Genomic DNA, 16,537 nt, shown 5'->3' with positions numbered 1-16,537 from the left:
GAAACTTCGGGGTTTTGGAGCATACCCTTGGCTGACCAGGGCCAAGGAGACATTTTTTGGAATCGACGCCCACTCGCACATGCGGCTAGGTACCTGCGCACGTGCAAACGCGCCAGGCCCACTGTCCACACATGGGGTCATCTTTTGGATTAGGTTTCATCCTCTTTTATTCCCTCATATCTGTTTTTCATGAACCCTAGCCCTAGATTGTGTTTTCCCTAATTTGTTTGCACCTTTTTTCCACCCTAGGGTTCCTTGGATTGAAATTGATAAATCCCTTAGGTTAGGGACCAACTTCTTTGCATTTGTGGTTGATTATTACTTATCATTGAGTGTCGTTTGGTTCATAATTTTACTGATCCAGTCCTAGCCCGTATAGGCCTGGATCCGTGCCAATTCCCCTTGTTGAATATTTGAGCTTTTCTGTGGGATGTGGAATTTTCTATGATTGTTTCTAAACTTGGTATAATCTAACGCCTGAAATCTTGCATAACATGTTTATTTTCCATGTCCTGCATCAATTGCCCCATTGCAGATCTTCCTTTCCAGCTCGACTTCTTTTTCTTCTTCTCGACCTTATACCATTGCCCTTCTTTTGTCTCCTTTCTCCCCCCTTTGCTCGTACTCTCTCCTATCCTCCCTTCCACACCCTTCCCCGACCCTCACCACCAAAACCCTCTTGCTCAACTCCCTTTCCTTTAGTTTCCCCTAGACCCCCACGGCCCCACCCCACCTTGACCCCCTTCTTTCCTCCAACTCCTCAACCTCCCTCGCCCATAAGCTTCATTACTCCCACTCCCCCCCACCAATAATCCTCCCCAACCTCTCTATGCTCTTCTCTCCCTCCCTCCCTCGAGACTATCACTCTATCCCTCGAACCAAAGAAATTGCCCCTTCTGCTCGACTCACTTGCTCGATATAATTCTAATGTGTATACGAAGTTGGTTGCATGACGATCTTCTCACAAATACCAACGTTTTTCTTCCCCACCCCTGAATGAAAAGCTCATTCCTTTAAACATTTTCATCTACCTCCAAACTCACTTGACTTAGTAGAACCAAGATGAGTCAACTGAATTAAGAACTGACCCTGGAAACTAGGACCGAGTGAGTAATGGACAAGTCATGGCCTGCCTGGTGTCCGCGACCAATTTACCTGGCCCATCACCCATGACCTAGCCAATTGACTCAGGCAAGTCCTAAGTTGACCCACTTGGTTTGCAAACTACGGTTACAAAACTGACTAGTGACAAAACAATATCAGAAGTGAGGGGGCATACATGGACACAAATATAATAACATTCATATCATTAATAGTGTAACTGGTATTTAAATTTATAAATGGAAGGTAAAGTAATATGGCTAATTAGAAGAAATTTTAGCTAAGACCATACCTCCATTGAACAAGCATTACAAAGAAGCAAAGTCACAAGAAGTTGGTGCTGCTTTTGGACGACTGGAAGGATAGTAGCTGGAAAAGTAAATTGATAAAAAGAAAATCATGCCCAAAGCAACAAAATACCATCACAAGCTTAACAATATATACAATTTTGAGGAGCTACTAATGGTGAGTTTCACATGCAAGCACACAATAAGTTTAAATACAAATTAAAAAATTGATCAGAATAGGGTTCGATTTAATGGTTCTACAAGAATCAAGATATGAATAAAATTCTTGACAGAGATCAAAGAAGTTTGCAAAGTTTTTAGCTTTTATGTTTGTTGTACTGCGTATGAACACTGCTAAGTCTATGGAAGGGCATAATTATTGCTTGACATATATTCATAAAGTTTCCCATACACTGGTGGGCCCAACAGAGATGGATCATCAATTTACACCACCAAGCAGACCACATCGCAGGTGGACATCAAGTGGTACAGACCAAAGTCCAATTGTACCACGATTGCAAACAGTAGTAAAGGAGAAAATGAAAACAAAAAACAAAAGTCCTACAACCAAAACATTGTAATTTACACATATCAGCATGCAAAAACAGAGGAAAAAATTATTAGAAGTATCTCAATCTAATCATCTCTCCCCCAAAAATCTCAATCTAATAATAGAGAATTGTGGAAATGACAAGGGTGATTGACGGATGGACCTGCTTCTAATGATGGACCACACATTTGTCCCTCCAATATTCACCCTGTGCTCTCTAACCAGCTCAAAGGCCAAAGGAAAAAAAAAAACTAGCAACAAGCTGCCTGGTGCAGATTCCTTTTAAAGATAGCAAGACAACACTACAGCTAGCATATCAAATTCCAAGATAGGAGAACTAGACAAGAATGACAGGACTTGGCCTCGTTGACTGGACGCTGGTACACAACAACCTACAACGAGAACAAATGCTGACTGATTTTATCATTCAGCCCACTTGGATGATCAATCGCCTAGGAGATGATAGGAACCCCAGGCCCCTTTGAGTGTGTGGACAAACAAAGCTTCCCCTAACATTTCTGTGGTCATCACTGTTCTCCACCAATCTTCCTTCACCTTGCCTCCCTTCCCTCCTTCCCGGTAGGAGGCCATGATGGGGACATCACCGCACATACGCGCACGCACGCCGCCCCCTACGCACGTACGCCAAAAGGAGGAGGACCCCACCGTCGATCTGGATCAATGACAACGTCCAGGGAGGGTCTTCTAGTTAGGAGACAAAGTTTTGATTCAAAAGAGTGGACCCGACAATCAAGAAAAGCCCACCATGGGATCTCATGATCGTGGCCCACTAGTCGAATTGATTTCATATTTTAGGTTTTGCTTGTTGTTATTATTTAGAACAGCATGAACGCTTTAGATTTCTTTGTTTGGTTTTTATTTTAGTTTACTTCATCACCAAGTAATAGGTTGCGCACATAGCGCGAGTTTTGGGGTATAAGGTTTTTCTATAAATAGGCACCCCTTGTAGTTCTTTTGATTCATTGAATATTAATAAAAATTCTGCGTTTTTCTATACTAAGTTGCGAAACCTAATTGGGTGCGAAGCCCTCCCTTCATCGAAGGGTTAACTACCGTGGTGCGAAGCCACATCTATCCCAATTTGCCCCCATCCATCGCCATCTCTACTGCCCATCTTCTACCATCCCTTCTTCTCATCTCACCCCATCATCTACACTTCGAATCAATCATATATTGCAGCAATTCTCCTCCCCACAGCAGAATTTCAGAATCTTGCTCTACAGGAGGGCAGAAACTTCGGCGGAGCACCACGCACAAACCGTACATCGGATCGAGCTTAGATTTAGGAGTTCTGGAGTCCATCCCTGGCCGACCAGGGCCAAGGTGGCCTTTTTCTGAATAGTGGGCCCCACACACGTGTGGCCGGGATCATACGCACGTGCGTCTGGGCCATTTTTGTTGTCCGCGCGTGCGGTACTTCTCTGGTTTGTCTCTCTCCTCTCTTTCACTCCGCTTTCACCCAAAATCCCTAAACCTAACCCTAAATTACTCAAATCTCCAATTTTATGCCCTTTTTCTTACCTTAGGGTTCCCCGAATTGGAATTTTTGAATCCCTTGGATTAGGGACTGATTACTATGCATGTGTGGATGATTATTTCTTATCTTTGAGTATCGTTTGGTTCATAATTTTTATTGATCCAGCCCTATCATGTGTAGGCTTGGACCCACATAGATTCTCCTTAATTGAATGTTTGGACTTTCAAGTGGGATATGAAATTTGTGTAATTGTTTCTGAACTAACGTGATCTTAAGCCTGAAATCTCACATATCATTTTTAATTTTCATGTCCTACATCAGGCCGCCTCTTCCATGGCTGGCCCTTGTCTATCATTTTCCCTACCTTGTCTTTTTTTAACATTCATTTTCCTAACTTGCCAAATCCAAAACTGTGTCAATAAGGCTTAATTCTAAAATATTGACCACATTCTTAAAAAAAATACAGTTTTGTCCACATGGATTTTTTTTTTAAGGATTATATGGATGGAATAGGTGATGCATACTTATAAAACTTGATAAGTCAACTTTAGAACCCATCAAGTCTTAGTCAAGTCAAGCAACTTAGTTGAGCTTTTTTTTACCCTTGAACACCAAAACTCAGAAATATTTAATATTTAATATAAAAAATAATTGAGTTGAGTTCTTTGGCCTGTATCCACTTTTGTTTCATTATGGTTCCCTTTGAATAATCCATCACAAAATAGTTAATATTTATGAATATACAGCCTTGGCGAGTTGAGTCAAACTTTGTGGAGTCAGGTCAAATTGAGTCAAGTTGAGTTGAGGATAAACCAAGTCGTGACAAAATCGATTTTTTTACTCTTCATGGAACGTGACCGAGTTCGAGTTTTCAAACATAGATTGATAGGGTCCAAGCTGAAGATCATCTTCTACCACCTCGTAATTCACAACATTTGATGGCACACATGCCTTATATCTAGTCATGTAGTAGTCTTCAAAATTGCTTGCAACAAGAGGATGGCCTTCATCATTTGTTTGTCATAAATGCTTCGTAGACTTCAGTTCATCCAATTACCCACTTCTTCCATATTTCCTTTCAGAAGCAGGACCTTCTCAAGGGTCAAACTGAGGTATCGCACGCATCAATGGAATGTCAAACTGAGGACCTTCTTGTTTCGTTATGTAACCCATTCCATCCGATCAATAGACGCATTCTACAATGATGTGATCTTGCCAAACCCCTTTGTTTAGATTCCTAGTCTCCATTGCCACTCAGATTGTTGGGGTCAATCAAATGCATTCACCTTGTGGATGCCTAATATTCAAGTATTGTGTCCCACATTATTAGGTTCTCACCCATTCCTTTCTGTCCCGATAGCAGACTTTTGTCACAGGAGCCTTCTACTTGAGGTGTCACACCTGCTCTAGAACCTATTTACAAGCCTATTAGTGCTCCTTCCCTGATTACTGTTGCCATGTTTCCACTCAGGCCTTCTTTGACTCAATCCTACAATCTGCAGTTTTTGTTGTTTCTAAATCAAGATATTCTAGGATTCTAAAAAGATGCCATCAAATAAGATGTTTTCTACATCTCGTTAATATAAAGAAATATTTTAAACCCATTAATGTTTCACTATGTAGATGCTTTTACCTCGTTATTCCTCATCCATCAACTTCAATGAATTTTCTTTTACCAAGAAAATATGAAAAAATTAAATTAAATTAATAATTAAAAATCAGGATTCATTGTGATTACGAATGGTGTGTGTAATTTGGGCTGCTAGATATGCATACCATACATTTTCTAATTCCATTTTATTTCAGTCTAATGGTTAGGGATTTCAGTTATTCATGCTCATTATGCTTGTCTGGGACTACATGTTCTAGACAACAATTGTTTGCAAATTCCAATTTGTGGGTAGCATGCAATAGCTGTGCTGAGGTGCGTGCAGCAAGGGGCGTGAACATGTTGGTAATCATTTATTGATGGGTTCCTTGCTATTTTGCACAACAAAGTACTAGAGCATGACCCTTCATGTGTGTATGCTTCGTGCTTGGCAGTTTGCCTAGCAACTGCCCCTCCACAACTGTACTTCGTTCGCCTTAGGGTAGAATTTTCCCATATTGGTTTGGGTAGTTTGGATATGTCAAATTGTCAACAATCAAGGGAACTTTAGGCATTTGTTAAATTGCAAGGCTTTAATGTTATTCAACATGCCTAAGAAATGGGCGATACTCATTTGGGAAATGGGTGATACTTATTTGAGCTTCTTTAATCGTGCCCATTCACATAGTTGTGTGGTTTTCTTTTGAATCTGTATGATGCATCTTGATGAATGTCAAACTGATGTAGGCCAAGGTGGACATAAACCCACATGCATGAAGCCCCAGGCCAAAGAAGAGGAAGAAGATATAACGAACAGGTTTCTAGCCTGTTACTGTGGACCCAACAAATATGCCGTGTGTGAATTTAGTATTGAAGGCAATACCCAGTTTTCTCCACTGATATGGCTCTATTCCAAGGGTCAAACGACATTGGAATGACATGGAAGTGGCTGGGTCTGAGAGATTATTGAGTACATACTGAGCAAGATCATAACAATGTGAGAATCGGGAGGGAGTGTTTCTTTGTGTATGGGCCTAATGTTTAGTGGGCCTGGGCCCATCTTTGTTATTCTCCTCTATATTAATAAAAGTGAGGAGAGGGACATTTCAAACCCTAGAACATCTCTCCCTAGACGCTGCAAGTTCTTCCGTCAATGGACTGAGCGTTGCCCCAGTTTCAATGTTGTCCGGGCATTACACTAATTGTTATTTCAGTGTTCACACGGCATCAAAGAGTATTTCAACCTTCCCTGACCAGTCCATTGAACCTTCCCTCATCCTCTATAATCATCTCACTGCTACTTCATATCGCCGTTTTGATCACTCAAGGAAGCTGCATTGTTTTCTTCCACTTGCAGAACCAATTGGATTTTGCTCATGTGACTGCCATTAATGGCGTAAGAGACGAGTTGTGTCTCCATCTTCTCCAATGATCTGTTGGATCCGAAATGTTTTTCGTGAAGGTGCGTTGTCGTTGTTTGTTTGCATCTATTGTTGGTGTATCTCCTAATCCTCAAGCATCCATCTTTACCTAGATACGACTTGTCTTATCAGTGCAACTCCAAGCTCCAGATCTTCAGTTGGGCAACTTTTTTTTCTCTATTGAGGATCCATCATTTTGTTGTCTTATGTCCGATCACTAGAAGAATCATTATCTAGACCTTGTGGACGATCGGCGTCTCAGATTGATTACTTAACTAGGACCAATTGGGTCCCTTCATCATCATCATTCATCGTCTAGATTTGCGCTCTGCATTAGGATTGTTGATTCCTCACATTTATTGATCTACGGCCCACTATGGCCTCTGCTGAAATTTATTGGGTGGATGCCTGCTGGTTGTTTTCGTAGTAATTTCCATGCCTCCGATTAGTTCCTTGTTGTTGTTAAATTGATTATGAAGAACCGTGCTGAAAGTAAGTCTGAGAATTTGCAAATTGTATCTATCAAACTGCATAGGGTGAATGATTATTTGCCTTAAGCCTTCTCAATTACAATTTTCGTACAATCGAAATGGAAAGAAGATGACTTATGGGTTATGAGTTGGCTCTTCAACAATGTAGAAAAGCAAGTCCACCATAATGAGATGTTAAAAAAAAAAAAAAAAAAAAGGCCAAGGACATATGGGATAGACTGCAACATTAGGTCATGCGTCCGGTGCATAAGTTGGATCATCACCATGGGTGGTTGATTCAAGGGCCACAAACCACATGACAAGTACCATTTCACTACTCTCTTCCCTAGATTCCTTAGTTCCATGTTTGCCAGTTTCTTTGGTCGATGGATCGCTTTCTTCCATCCTCGGCAAAGGGACGGCCTCCCATAGTGCTTAATTTGCTTTACATTATATTTTATATGTTCTCAAATTCCCAATGAATCTCATATTCATTAGCAAACTTACTAAATCATTGAATTGCTCCATCACTTTATTTCCATCTTATTGTGTCTTTCAGACCTTAAAATCAAGGCAACGATTAGTGGGGGGCATGAGCTACTGGCCTCTACTAGTTTGAATTAAGAAGCGTGGATTATACTCTCCTCTATTGGTTCTCTGACTCCTTCATAGTGGCACGGCCATCTTGGCCATCCCTCTCTTGATTTTTTGCACAAGTTAGTTACTTTTTTGTCTAATGTTAAATTAATAAATTGTAAAACCTATCAATTGGTCAAACACAGTCAGCCAACCTTCTTACCACATATTTCCTAAAGTTGATCTCCATTTGAGTTGGTACATTCTAACATCTAGGTCTCCTTCGGATTCCTAATTTACATAAATTTCAGTACTTTGTTACTTTCATTGATGATTTTTCTCGCATGACATGGGTTTACATGATATATAATTGTTCTGCATGGTTTGACATATTTAAGTACTTCCACATGGAAACTCGTAATTAATTTCAAAACAAAATACATTGTTTTATGAAGATAAATGTTGTTGAATATGTCTTCATCTTTTACAAATTATCTATCCTCATGTGGTATCACACACCAAACCTCATCTACATACACTCCAAAATATAATGGAGTGGTCGAACAAAAGAACCACCACTTATTGGAGGTAGCCCATTCCCTATTAACTCACATGAACGTTCCTAAATGTTTATGGAATTATGCAGTGTTCATTACATGCTACCTTATCAATAGGAAACCCTCCTCCGTTCTACCAGTTGGATGTCAAAAATTAATAGAAATATAATGATAGAGATGTCTAGACAACAATCAATGTTTAGGGATGATGGAGATGTGAGGAGAGATGAGAGATGGAGAGCAGGAAGATGTGAGAGAGAGAGAGAGAGAAGGAAAGAGGAGGAAATCAGCTAAGAAACAGAGGCGTGAAAGCGTTGCAAACGTCCTTCTCACTTTTATTAATATAAAGGAGAATAACAAGGACATGTCCATGCCTACTAATGACTAGGCCCATACACAAATAAACACATCCTCTAACACTCCCCTCAAGTTGGAGCATATATGTTAATCATGCCCAACTTATTACATATACTTGCACCCTGTGCATGTGGTAGACCTTTGGTGAAAACATCAGCTAGCTGGTCCTTACACGACACGTGTTCCATAATAACCTCCTTTGATGCAACATTTTCTCGGATGAAGTGGTAGTCGACTTTGATGTGCTTTGTCCTCTCATGGAAAAATGGATTATTAGCAATGTAGGTTACGGATTGATTGTCATGGTACAGAGTCATTGGGGTCTTATCAAAGAATTGAAGTTCTTGAAGGAGGGACTTAATCCACAAGAGTTCACATACAGCGTGGCCCATAGCACGATATTATGTTTTGGCACTATATCCTTCAACAACACTGTTTTTTGCTTCTCTATGTTACAAGGTTCCCTCCAACGGACGTGCAATACCCAGAGGTAGAGTTCCTGTCTACCATGAATCCAACACAGTCTGCATCTGCATAAGCTTTGACTAGGAGATGTCCGTTGTTTCTACAAATAAGACCTTGTCCAGGTGTGTCAAGTATTGCAATATACGAAGAACAGCATCCCAGTGTGGAGTACATGGCTGGCGCATGAATCTACTGACCATTCCTACTGCAAATGAGATACCTGGACAGGTAACAGTCAGATATATAAGCTTTCCTACCGGTGTTTTGTACTGCTATGAACCTACAAGTAGCTCCCCCTGATCATTGGTCAATTTCACATTCAGATCAATGGGAGTGTCACAAGGCTTGCATGATCCAATCTCATCTAGCAGGTCCAGCATGTATTTTCTGTCAAGGGACTAAGATCTTTGGTCTAAAATTGTTTCTGAATGTGACGTTTAACATTGGCAATTCCTTCTTCGTCCCTGCCTGAGATGACAATGTCGTAGATGTAAACAATCAAGATCACTACACCCTTGGTTCCATGTTTTACGAAAACCAAATGATCAACATGGCATCGATGGAATCCGGTGTCTAAAAGGGCACAACTAAACTTCTCGAACCATGCACGAGGAGAATGTTTCAGCCCATAGATGGCTTTCGTCAGTCTATAAACTTTCCTAGTCTCCCCCTGAGCAACAAACCCAGGAGGTTTCTCCATGTGCATGTCTTCAGAAAGATCACCTTTGAGGAAAATGTTTTTCACATCAAGTTGATAAAGAGGTCAAGACTTGTTAGCTGCAATGGAAATCAACACTCTAATGGAGTTTAGTTTCACCATGGAAGAGAAAGTTTCCTCATAATCAAAGCCCACAGTTTGAATGTATCCCTTGGCAACAAGGCGAGCTTTCGGGTGCTCAATCAAGCCATCAAGTCGGTATTTAATAGTGTAGACCCATTGACAACCGACGACTCCCTTGCTCGGAGGAAGAAATTTCATAGACCACATGCCAGTACAATGCATGGTTGAGATCTCCTCTTCCATTGCTTTCCGTCAACTAGGATGAGTCAATGCATCATGGAGCAATATGGGAACGACATCACATGACAGGACCATGGCATTCCTACATCACATGACAAGACCATGGCAAATGAGCGATGAGAAGGTGAAGGCGATGATAAGATACAAATTTGGAAAGAGGATAGAGGGTACAAGAGCGAGTACCTTTCCGAAGAGCAATAGGGAAGTCTAAATCAGAGACTAGCGATGATGAAGAACAGGCAATGACCTCAGTCAGCGGTGACGATGCGGGGCAGGAAGTACGTGGCGCACACTCTATGCTAAGTGAAGTCGAGGATGTAATAGTAGGAGAAGGGAATGGGCGAGGTTGTGGTGGAGTGACTGGTAGAGGTGGTTCAAAGTGCAGAAGCGTTTTTGAGAAATACAATGTGTCCTTAAAGAAGGTAACATCAGCGCTCACATATTCACAATTAGTTGTAGGATCCAGGCACTAATAGCCTTGTTTTAGTACATGGGTAGCCCAAGAAAAGGCACCTAATAGCCTGATCATCTAACTTGTCAATGGAGACACCCAACTTATGAACAAATGTAGTACAACCAAACACACAAGGAGGCAATGAAAAGGGCATGGAACCGGGAAGTAAAACGAATATGGGAGTGGCCCCATAAAGAACGGAGGGTTGCCTAATGATAAAGTAGCACGCAATGAGCATCAAATAATTCCAAAAACGTTTAGGAACGTTCATGTGAGTTAATAGGGAATGGGCTACTTCCGATAAGTGGCAGTTCTTCTATTCAGCCACTCCATTATGTTATAGAGTGCATGTGCACAAAATTTGGTGTGTGATGCCACATGAGGATAGATAGTTTGTAAAAGAGAAAGACATATTCAAGAACATTATCTATCCTAAAACAACGTATTTCCTTCTTAAATTAATTATGAATTTCTATAGGAAAGTACTTAAATACCAAATAATTCAGAACGATCATGCATCATGTAAACCCATGTCATGTAAGAAAAATCATCAATGAAAGTGATGAAGTACTAAAATTTATGTAAATTAGGAATCCAAAAGGGACCCCAGATGTCAAAAATGCACCAACTCAAATGAATAAGAATTGTGTTGGGACGTACATGGTAAGAAATTTGACTAACTGTGTTTGGCTAATTGACAGGCATTACAATTTATCGATTTAACACTAGACAAAAAAAGAACTAACTTGCGCAAATAATCAAGAGAGGAATGACCAAGATGGCATGCAACTATGAAGGAGTCAAAGAACCAACAAAGAAGACGGTAGAATCCACGCTTCTTGGTTCAAAGTAGTAGAATCTACGTACCTCACACCCCCCCACCAATCGTTGCCTTCGTTTTGAGGTCCTAAAAGACATAATGAGATGGAAAGAAAGTGATGGAGCAGTTTAATGATCTAGTAAGCTTGTTGATAGATAAGAGAGTCATTGAAATTTTAAGAACAAATAGAACAGAATATAAATCAAATTGAGCAATAGGGGAGGCAATCTCTTTGCCGAGGATAGAGGAAAGTGATTCATCGGCCAAAGAGTGGTAAACATGAAACTAAGGAATCTAAGGAAGAGAGAAGTGAAAGGGTACCTGTCAATTGGTACGTGGCCCCCAAATCAATCACCCAAGGTGATGATCCAGCAAATGCAACAGACACATTACCTGATGTCGAAAGAGGTGGAGACACTAGTAGTGGAATCCGCAACAGAGGCCTGGCCAAGAAGTTTCTCCAAGTCTATAAGGGAAAGAGTCACTAATGTGCCTAGAGACGAGTTCTCACCCTGAAACACAATAGGGTTAGCCTGAGAAGATATAGAAATGCCATTCTTCTTCATTAAATCCCAACACTAGTCCATTATACGATTAGTCTTTTTGCCATAGACACAATAATATTGCTGCCCATTTGTGCGACCACGACCCCGCGCTCCTCCAAGGCCTATCAAGCGGGCGGGCCCCCAACATTGTTGCCCGCATCAGAGTAAAGATGGCATTGTCAGAGGGTGAAGACATAATGGGAGTGGAGGTATGTCTAGAAACATAGAAAACTCTAGCGAACATATCGGAGAGAGGACACTTGTTTGCTCCCTAAAATCTGAGCCTTGACAGGATCTAAATACGCCCTGAAGCTCATAAGAAATAATGCTACCAAAATCTCTTCACGTTAACGTTTTTATTAGGTTAAATCTTGTGTGAAGGGGTGATGTAGTGTCCATTCATCAGCCAATACGGGAAAAAGATCGCAATGCTCATGTAAATTATCCCCTTGTTTAATTGTTTGAAACTCGCAAAAGATGTCATAGAGACACTGGATGTTTTTCTCCGTGTAATGAAGTTGTCGCAGACTATCTCATATGTCCTAAGCGCTATCTCTATAGATCACATTATGATAGACTTGCTCTTTCACACTATTAAAGAGCTAGCTCCTCACCTGTAGTCATCTTCTTTCCATTTGGAAAAGGTGTCAAATTGCTCACTTGGGCTGCACTTTGTGAGAAGCTTATGTTTTTTTATGACGCCAGGGTACCCCTGCCCCATTTTGAGGTGAGACTATTCCCTACAGATACACGCAATCACCCACAAATCACATGCATCGGGTAATCCTGGGGAGGGGAATCAAACTCATGTCTATGGAGAGCACACTCACGATGCTTGTTGTTCGTTCGCCCAAACCCCGTGCAAGTGCGAGAAGCTTATGCTTCCATTTCGATTGTAAGAAAATCATAACTAAGCGGGCCTGGGGTAAATAATTATCAACCCCACGTAGTTTGATAAATACGATATGTAAATTTTTAAACTCATTTTCAACGCAGTTCTCCATCATCAATTTAACAACAACAATGAACTAAAAAGGAGGAACGAAAATTACCACAGGAACAATCACCAAGCATCCACCCAATAAATTCCAAGAGGTTATGGGTCGCAAATCAATAAATGCAGGGAATCCAGCAATCAATTGCAGAGCGCAGATTTGGACAGTGAATGACGATGAAGAAGGGACCTTACTAGTCCTTGTTAAGCAAGCAATCTGGGAAGTAGATCGTCCGCAAGGTCTGAATAGTGATGCTTCCATCGAACAAACAAAAGATAGCAACGTGACAAATCCTTAGTAGAGAAGAGCATAACCCAACTGGTTCTACAAGAGGAAGAAAATGGCGTAGCTTCCTAAAGCAATCAAAATAGCAATCTGAAGTAGTAATGAAATGATTGAAGAAGATGAATTGAGGTTCAATGGACTGGTATGGGAAGGTTCAAATACTCTTTTATACCATGTAAACATTGAAACAACAATCATCTTTATGCCTAGACAACGTTGAAACAGGGCAACACTCAGCCCATTGACAGAAGAGCTTGTAGCATTTTAGGGAGATATAGATGTGAGGAGAGATGAGAGATAAGAGAAGGAGAGAAGGAAGATGTGTGCAAGAGAAAAGAGAAGGAAAGAGAAGAGTAGGAAATCAGTTGAGAGAGGGATGTTGTAGAGTTTTAAACGTCCCTCTCCTCACTTTTATTTAATATAGAGGAGAATAACAAGGACAGGCCAAGACATACTAACGGCCAGCCCATACACAAATAAACACACCATCTAATCGGGAATCATGTACAAATAGGACACTAGAGACAGGGCAATTACGTGCCTTTAGGTAGAGGTGGGCATCGAGCCGAGTCGAGTCGAGGTGGGCCAAGCTTGGCTTGGCTTGTCCATGATGTACTCGAGTTCGAGCTCGAGCTCGAGCTTGGCCTCGAGCTCAACATTGAAGCTTGGCTTGTTTGCCAAAGTTGTCGAGTCGAGTTCGAGTCGAGCTAGTGGTTCGAGTCGAGTCGAGTTTACCTCGAGTCAAGCTCGAGCTTGTTGGGTGAGAGAGTAATGGATTCTGTTCTTGATCCTCCTCCATTGATGAAAAATTCAAAAATCTTAAGAGAATCAAAGCAAAACCCGATGAAAAAACCAAACAAAGCTTCGAATCGGATGAGGAAACCTGTAAGAACCGATCTGTTCTTGATCTTCTTCCACCAGCAGAAATCCAAGTACTAGAAAAGAAACAGAGCAGAACACAGATCAGAAATCCAAGTAAAGAGCTCTAGCCAATCAGATCATTGGATTTCTTTGAAGCTCTAACAAATCTGAGAAGAACCCATCTCGAATTTCTTGGGTTTCTCGCCTAAGAAGTAGATCTCAAGAGATTGAAATCATACTATTGTGGAGCTGAAATGAAAACTGATGGTGGTGGTCGAGGCGGGCATGCGGCTAGCAGTGGGCAGAGAAAGAGAAGAAAGGGAAAGGGAAGGGGGTGCATGCGGTCGGGTAGAGACTCTAGGGTTTGTTTTTTATTTTTTTTATTTTTAAGTTTAAACTTAAAACTTATATTAATATAATATAATATATATATATATAATATAATATAATATTTAATATATTTATTAATCGAGCCGAGTCGAGCTCGAGTTCGAGCTTCGAGTCGAGTCGAGTTGAAATGCCCCCTGGTCGAACTTGGCTTGAACTCAACTCGAGCTTCAAATAATTAGCTTGGCTCGGCTCAAATCAGCCATTCAAGCCGAGTCAATCCGAGCTGACTCGAGCCGAGTCGAGTGAGCTTTTCGAGCTAGCTTGACTCATGAACAGCCCTACCTTTAGGGGGTCCCACGCATGAAGAGGATCCATCGAGAAATTAATTCGTACTTGTTTTAGCATTAGAGAATTGCAGAAGCTTCTAGAGTTGTTGAGAGATAGGTTGAATCAATTTGTTAAGTCAAAGTTGGCTTCTAAGTAAACTTAATGGGCAACGCTGAATTCGGGTTAGAAATTTTTATTTGGTTTCATGATAAAATGGATTAGGGGGCGTTTGGCGCAGGGTATTAGATGGGATTAGGTGAGATAGAATTGCATTTGGTCTCGTGCAAATTCTATCCAGCATTTAGGGAGGATGAGAAAGGTTGGGATTAGGTGGGATGGAACTGCATTTGGTCCCATGGAATTGTATTTGGTCCCATACGGGATTTCCATGGATTTTGAAATCCACTACACATGTGGGCCCCACATTGATGCATGCGTTTATCCATGTCGTCCATCCATATACACTATTTACACATGACATTTTAGTTATATATGAGTACAAGTTAACGACATCCGTTGTGAATTTGGTCCGTTGATTACAATTCCATGGTCCACCAAACAGGATTTTGCTTAATCCAGTGTTTTCCCATAGCAAGAATTTTATACCAAACTTGGGATTGGATGGCTAAAACACCATGGTATTTCTAGACATGCAATCATTGTGCAATAACGATCTTAATCCCATCTAATACAATTCAATACCATTTTATTCCACGGACCAAACATGCCCTTAAAGAGTTTGTTTTAGGTTTGGACTGAGTTGCATATACATGAATTTGAACTCAAAAGGCATTGTGCATTTATCACAATCTATGGTGGTAGGTAGCATAGTGGAATTCGGATGCTTTGGCCAACATTGCATGTTGATCCCAGTCAAAGTCCATGATAATTGACCCACCTTCCATTCCCATCCAAAAACCCACCACCCACAATTCAAGCAAGAGGATTTTTTTCCACACTTGGACATCCCTTATGACTGCATGATCAAACGATCTGAACCATCTAACCGGTGTGCCCCAAAGTTAAAGCGCAAGCATACAGAAACCACACCAACTGGACAATCCCACCTTCCCGATTTTCACCATTTCCTGTTTGAAAGGCATAAAATCCCCTCAACGTGGCATCAATAAAGTTCCCTGTACACTGCCGGGCCCACCAGATAGACGATCCGATCATCCATCCATACATACAAGAAAAAGCCGCCACAGAAGACGGACTAAACCCATTGTACTGCGAGTGCACATAACAGTAAAGGATGAAGAAAACGTAAAAACGCCATAAGTTGAGCAGATCCAACACACTGGGAATACCACGATCTAACGATAGCGAAATCAAGAAAAAAAAAAAAAACCTGCTTGCTTCTTCTCGGCGGAAGTTCCGCTGCGTTGGAGGATTTCGAGCTCAACGAGGCCGAGCGACATCAGCCCTAGGGTGAGACCGGACATGATGCCGGCGAAGAGGACGAGAAAACATGAGACTCCAGCATAGAAAAACCACCAGAACGATGCGAATTCAATGTCTCCCAGCAGAACTGCATCTCTCGTACTGATTCTTGCAATTGCTAGGGCATTCAGAAGCATCATCTCCTTATTCCGATCTTTCTGCTCTCGGATGGAAGGACTTTTCAGAGAGGGGTGGAAAGGAGAGACCGCTGTTATCTGTATAAGGTGTCATTCTAATGTTTGAAGGAGAAATATTGGTTCGGGAGTACGGAGATTTTCGCCTACGTGGCATACATGTGCAGGAAACGGATTGGCTACTCCCCTGCCACCAGCCCATAGCTGGTGGTCGGTATTCTGTGGGCCCACCATGCCGTCCATCTACTTTTCCAGATCCATTTATGGTATGATACCAAAAATGAGGTATTTCCCAATATCAAGTGGACCACATTACAGGAAACAGTGTTGAATGAGCATCGACCATTAAAAACTTTTTGGGGCCATAAAAGTTTTGGATCAAGCTGATCTTTTTTTTTTTTTCCTTCATCTGGTCCTGTATGACCTAATCAACAGATTTGATGTCAAATAAA

General features: G+C 41.2%; 1 protein-coding gene across 2 annotated transcripts in view; it reads right to left on the bottom strand.

The window, feature by feature from the left end:
* LOC131226114 (DUF21 domain-containing protein At4g14240-like) overlaps positions 1-16,174 on the bottom strand; it is a 56,646-nt gene extending 40,472 nt beyond the window's left edge. For both annotated transcript variants that reach the window (XM_058221811.1, XM_058221812.1), the window contains exons 1-2: positions 15,860-16,174; positions 1,394-1,470 (exon numbers count right to left, since the gene is read on the bottom strand). In XM_058221811.1, coding sequence (XP_058077794.1) covers positions 1,394-1,470; positions 15,860-16,091 — 309 coding nt within the window. In that variant the 5' untranslated portion in view covers positions 16,092-16,174. The remainder of the gene's footprint in view (positions 1-1,393; positions 1,471-15,859) is intronic.
* Positions 16,175-16,537: the final 363 nt, after the last annotated feature.

Source organism: Magnolia sinica, chromosome 14, assembly GCF_029962835.1.
Source record: "Magnolia sinica isolate HGM2019 chromosome 14, MsV1, whole genome shotgun sequence".
NCBI classification, from domain to species: Eukaryota; Viridiplantae; Streptophyta; class Magnoliopsida; order Magnoliales; family Magnoliaceae; genus Magnolia; species Magnolia sinica.
This window is presented reverse-complemented; position numbering and strand designations above follow the sequence as displayed.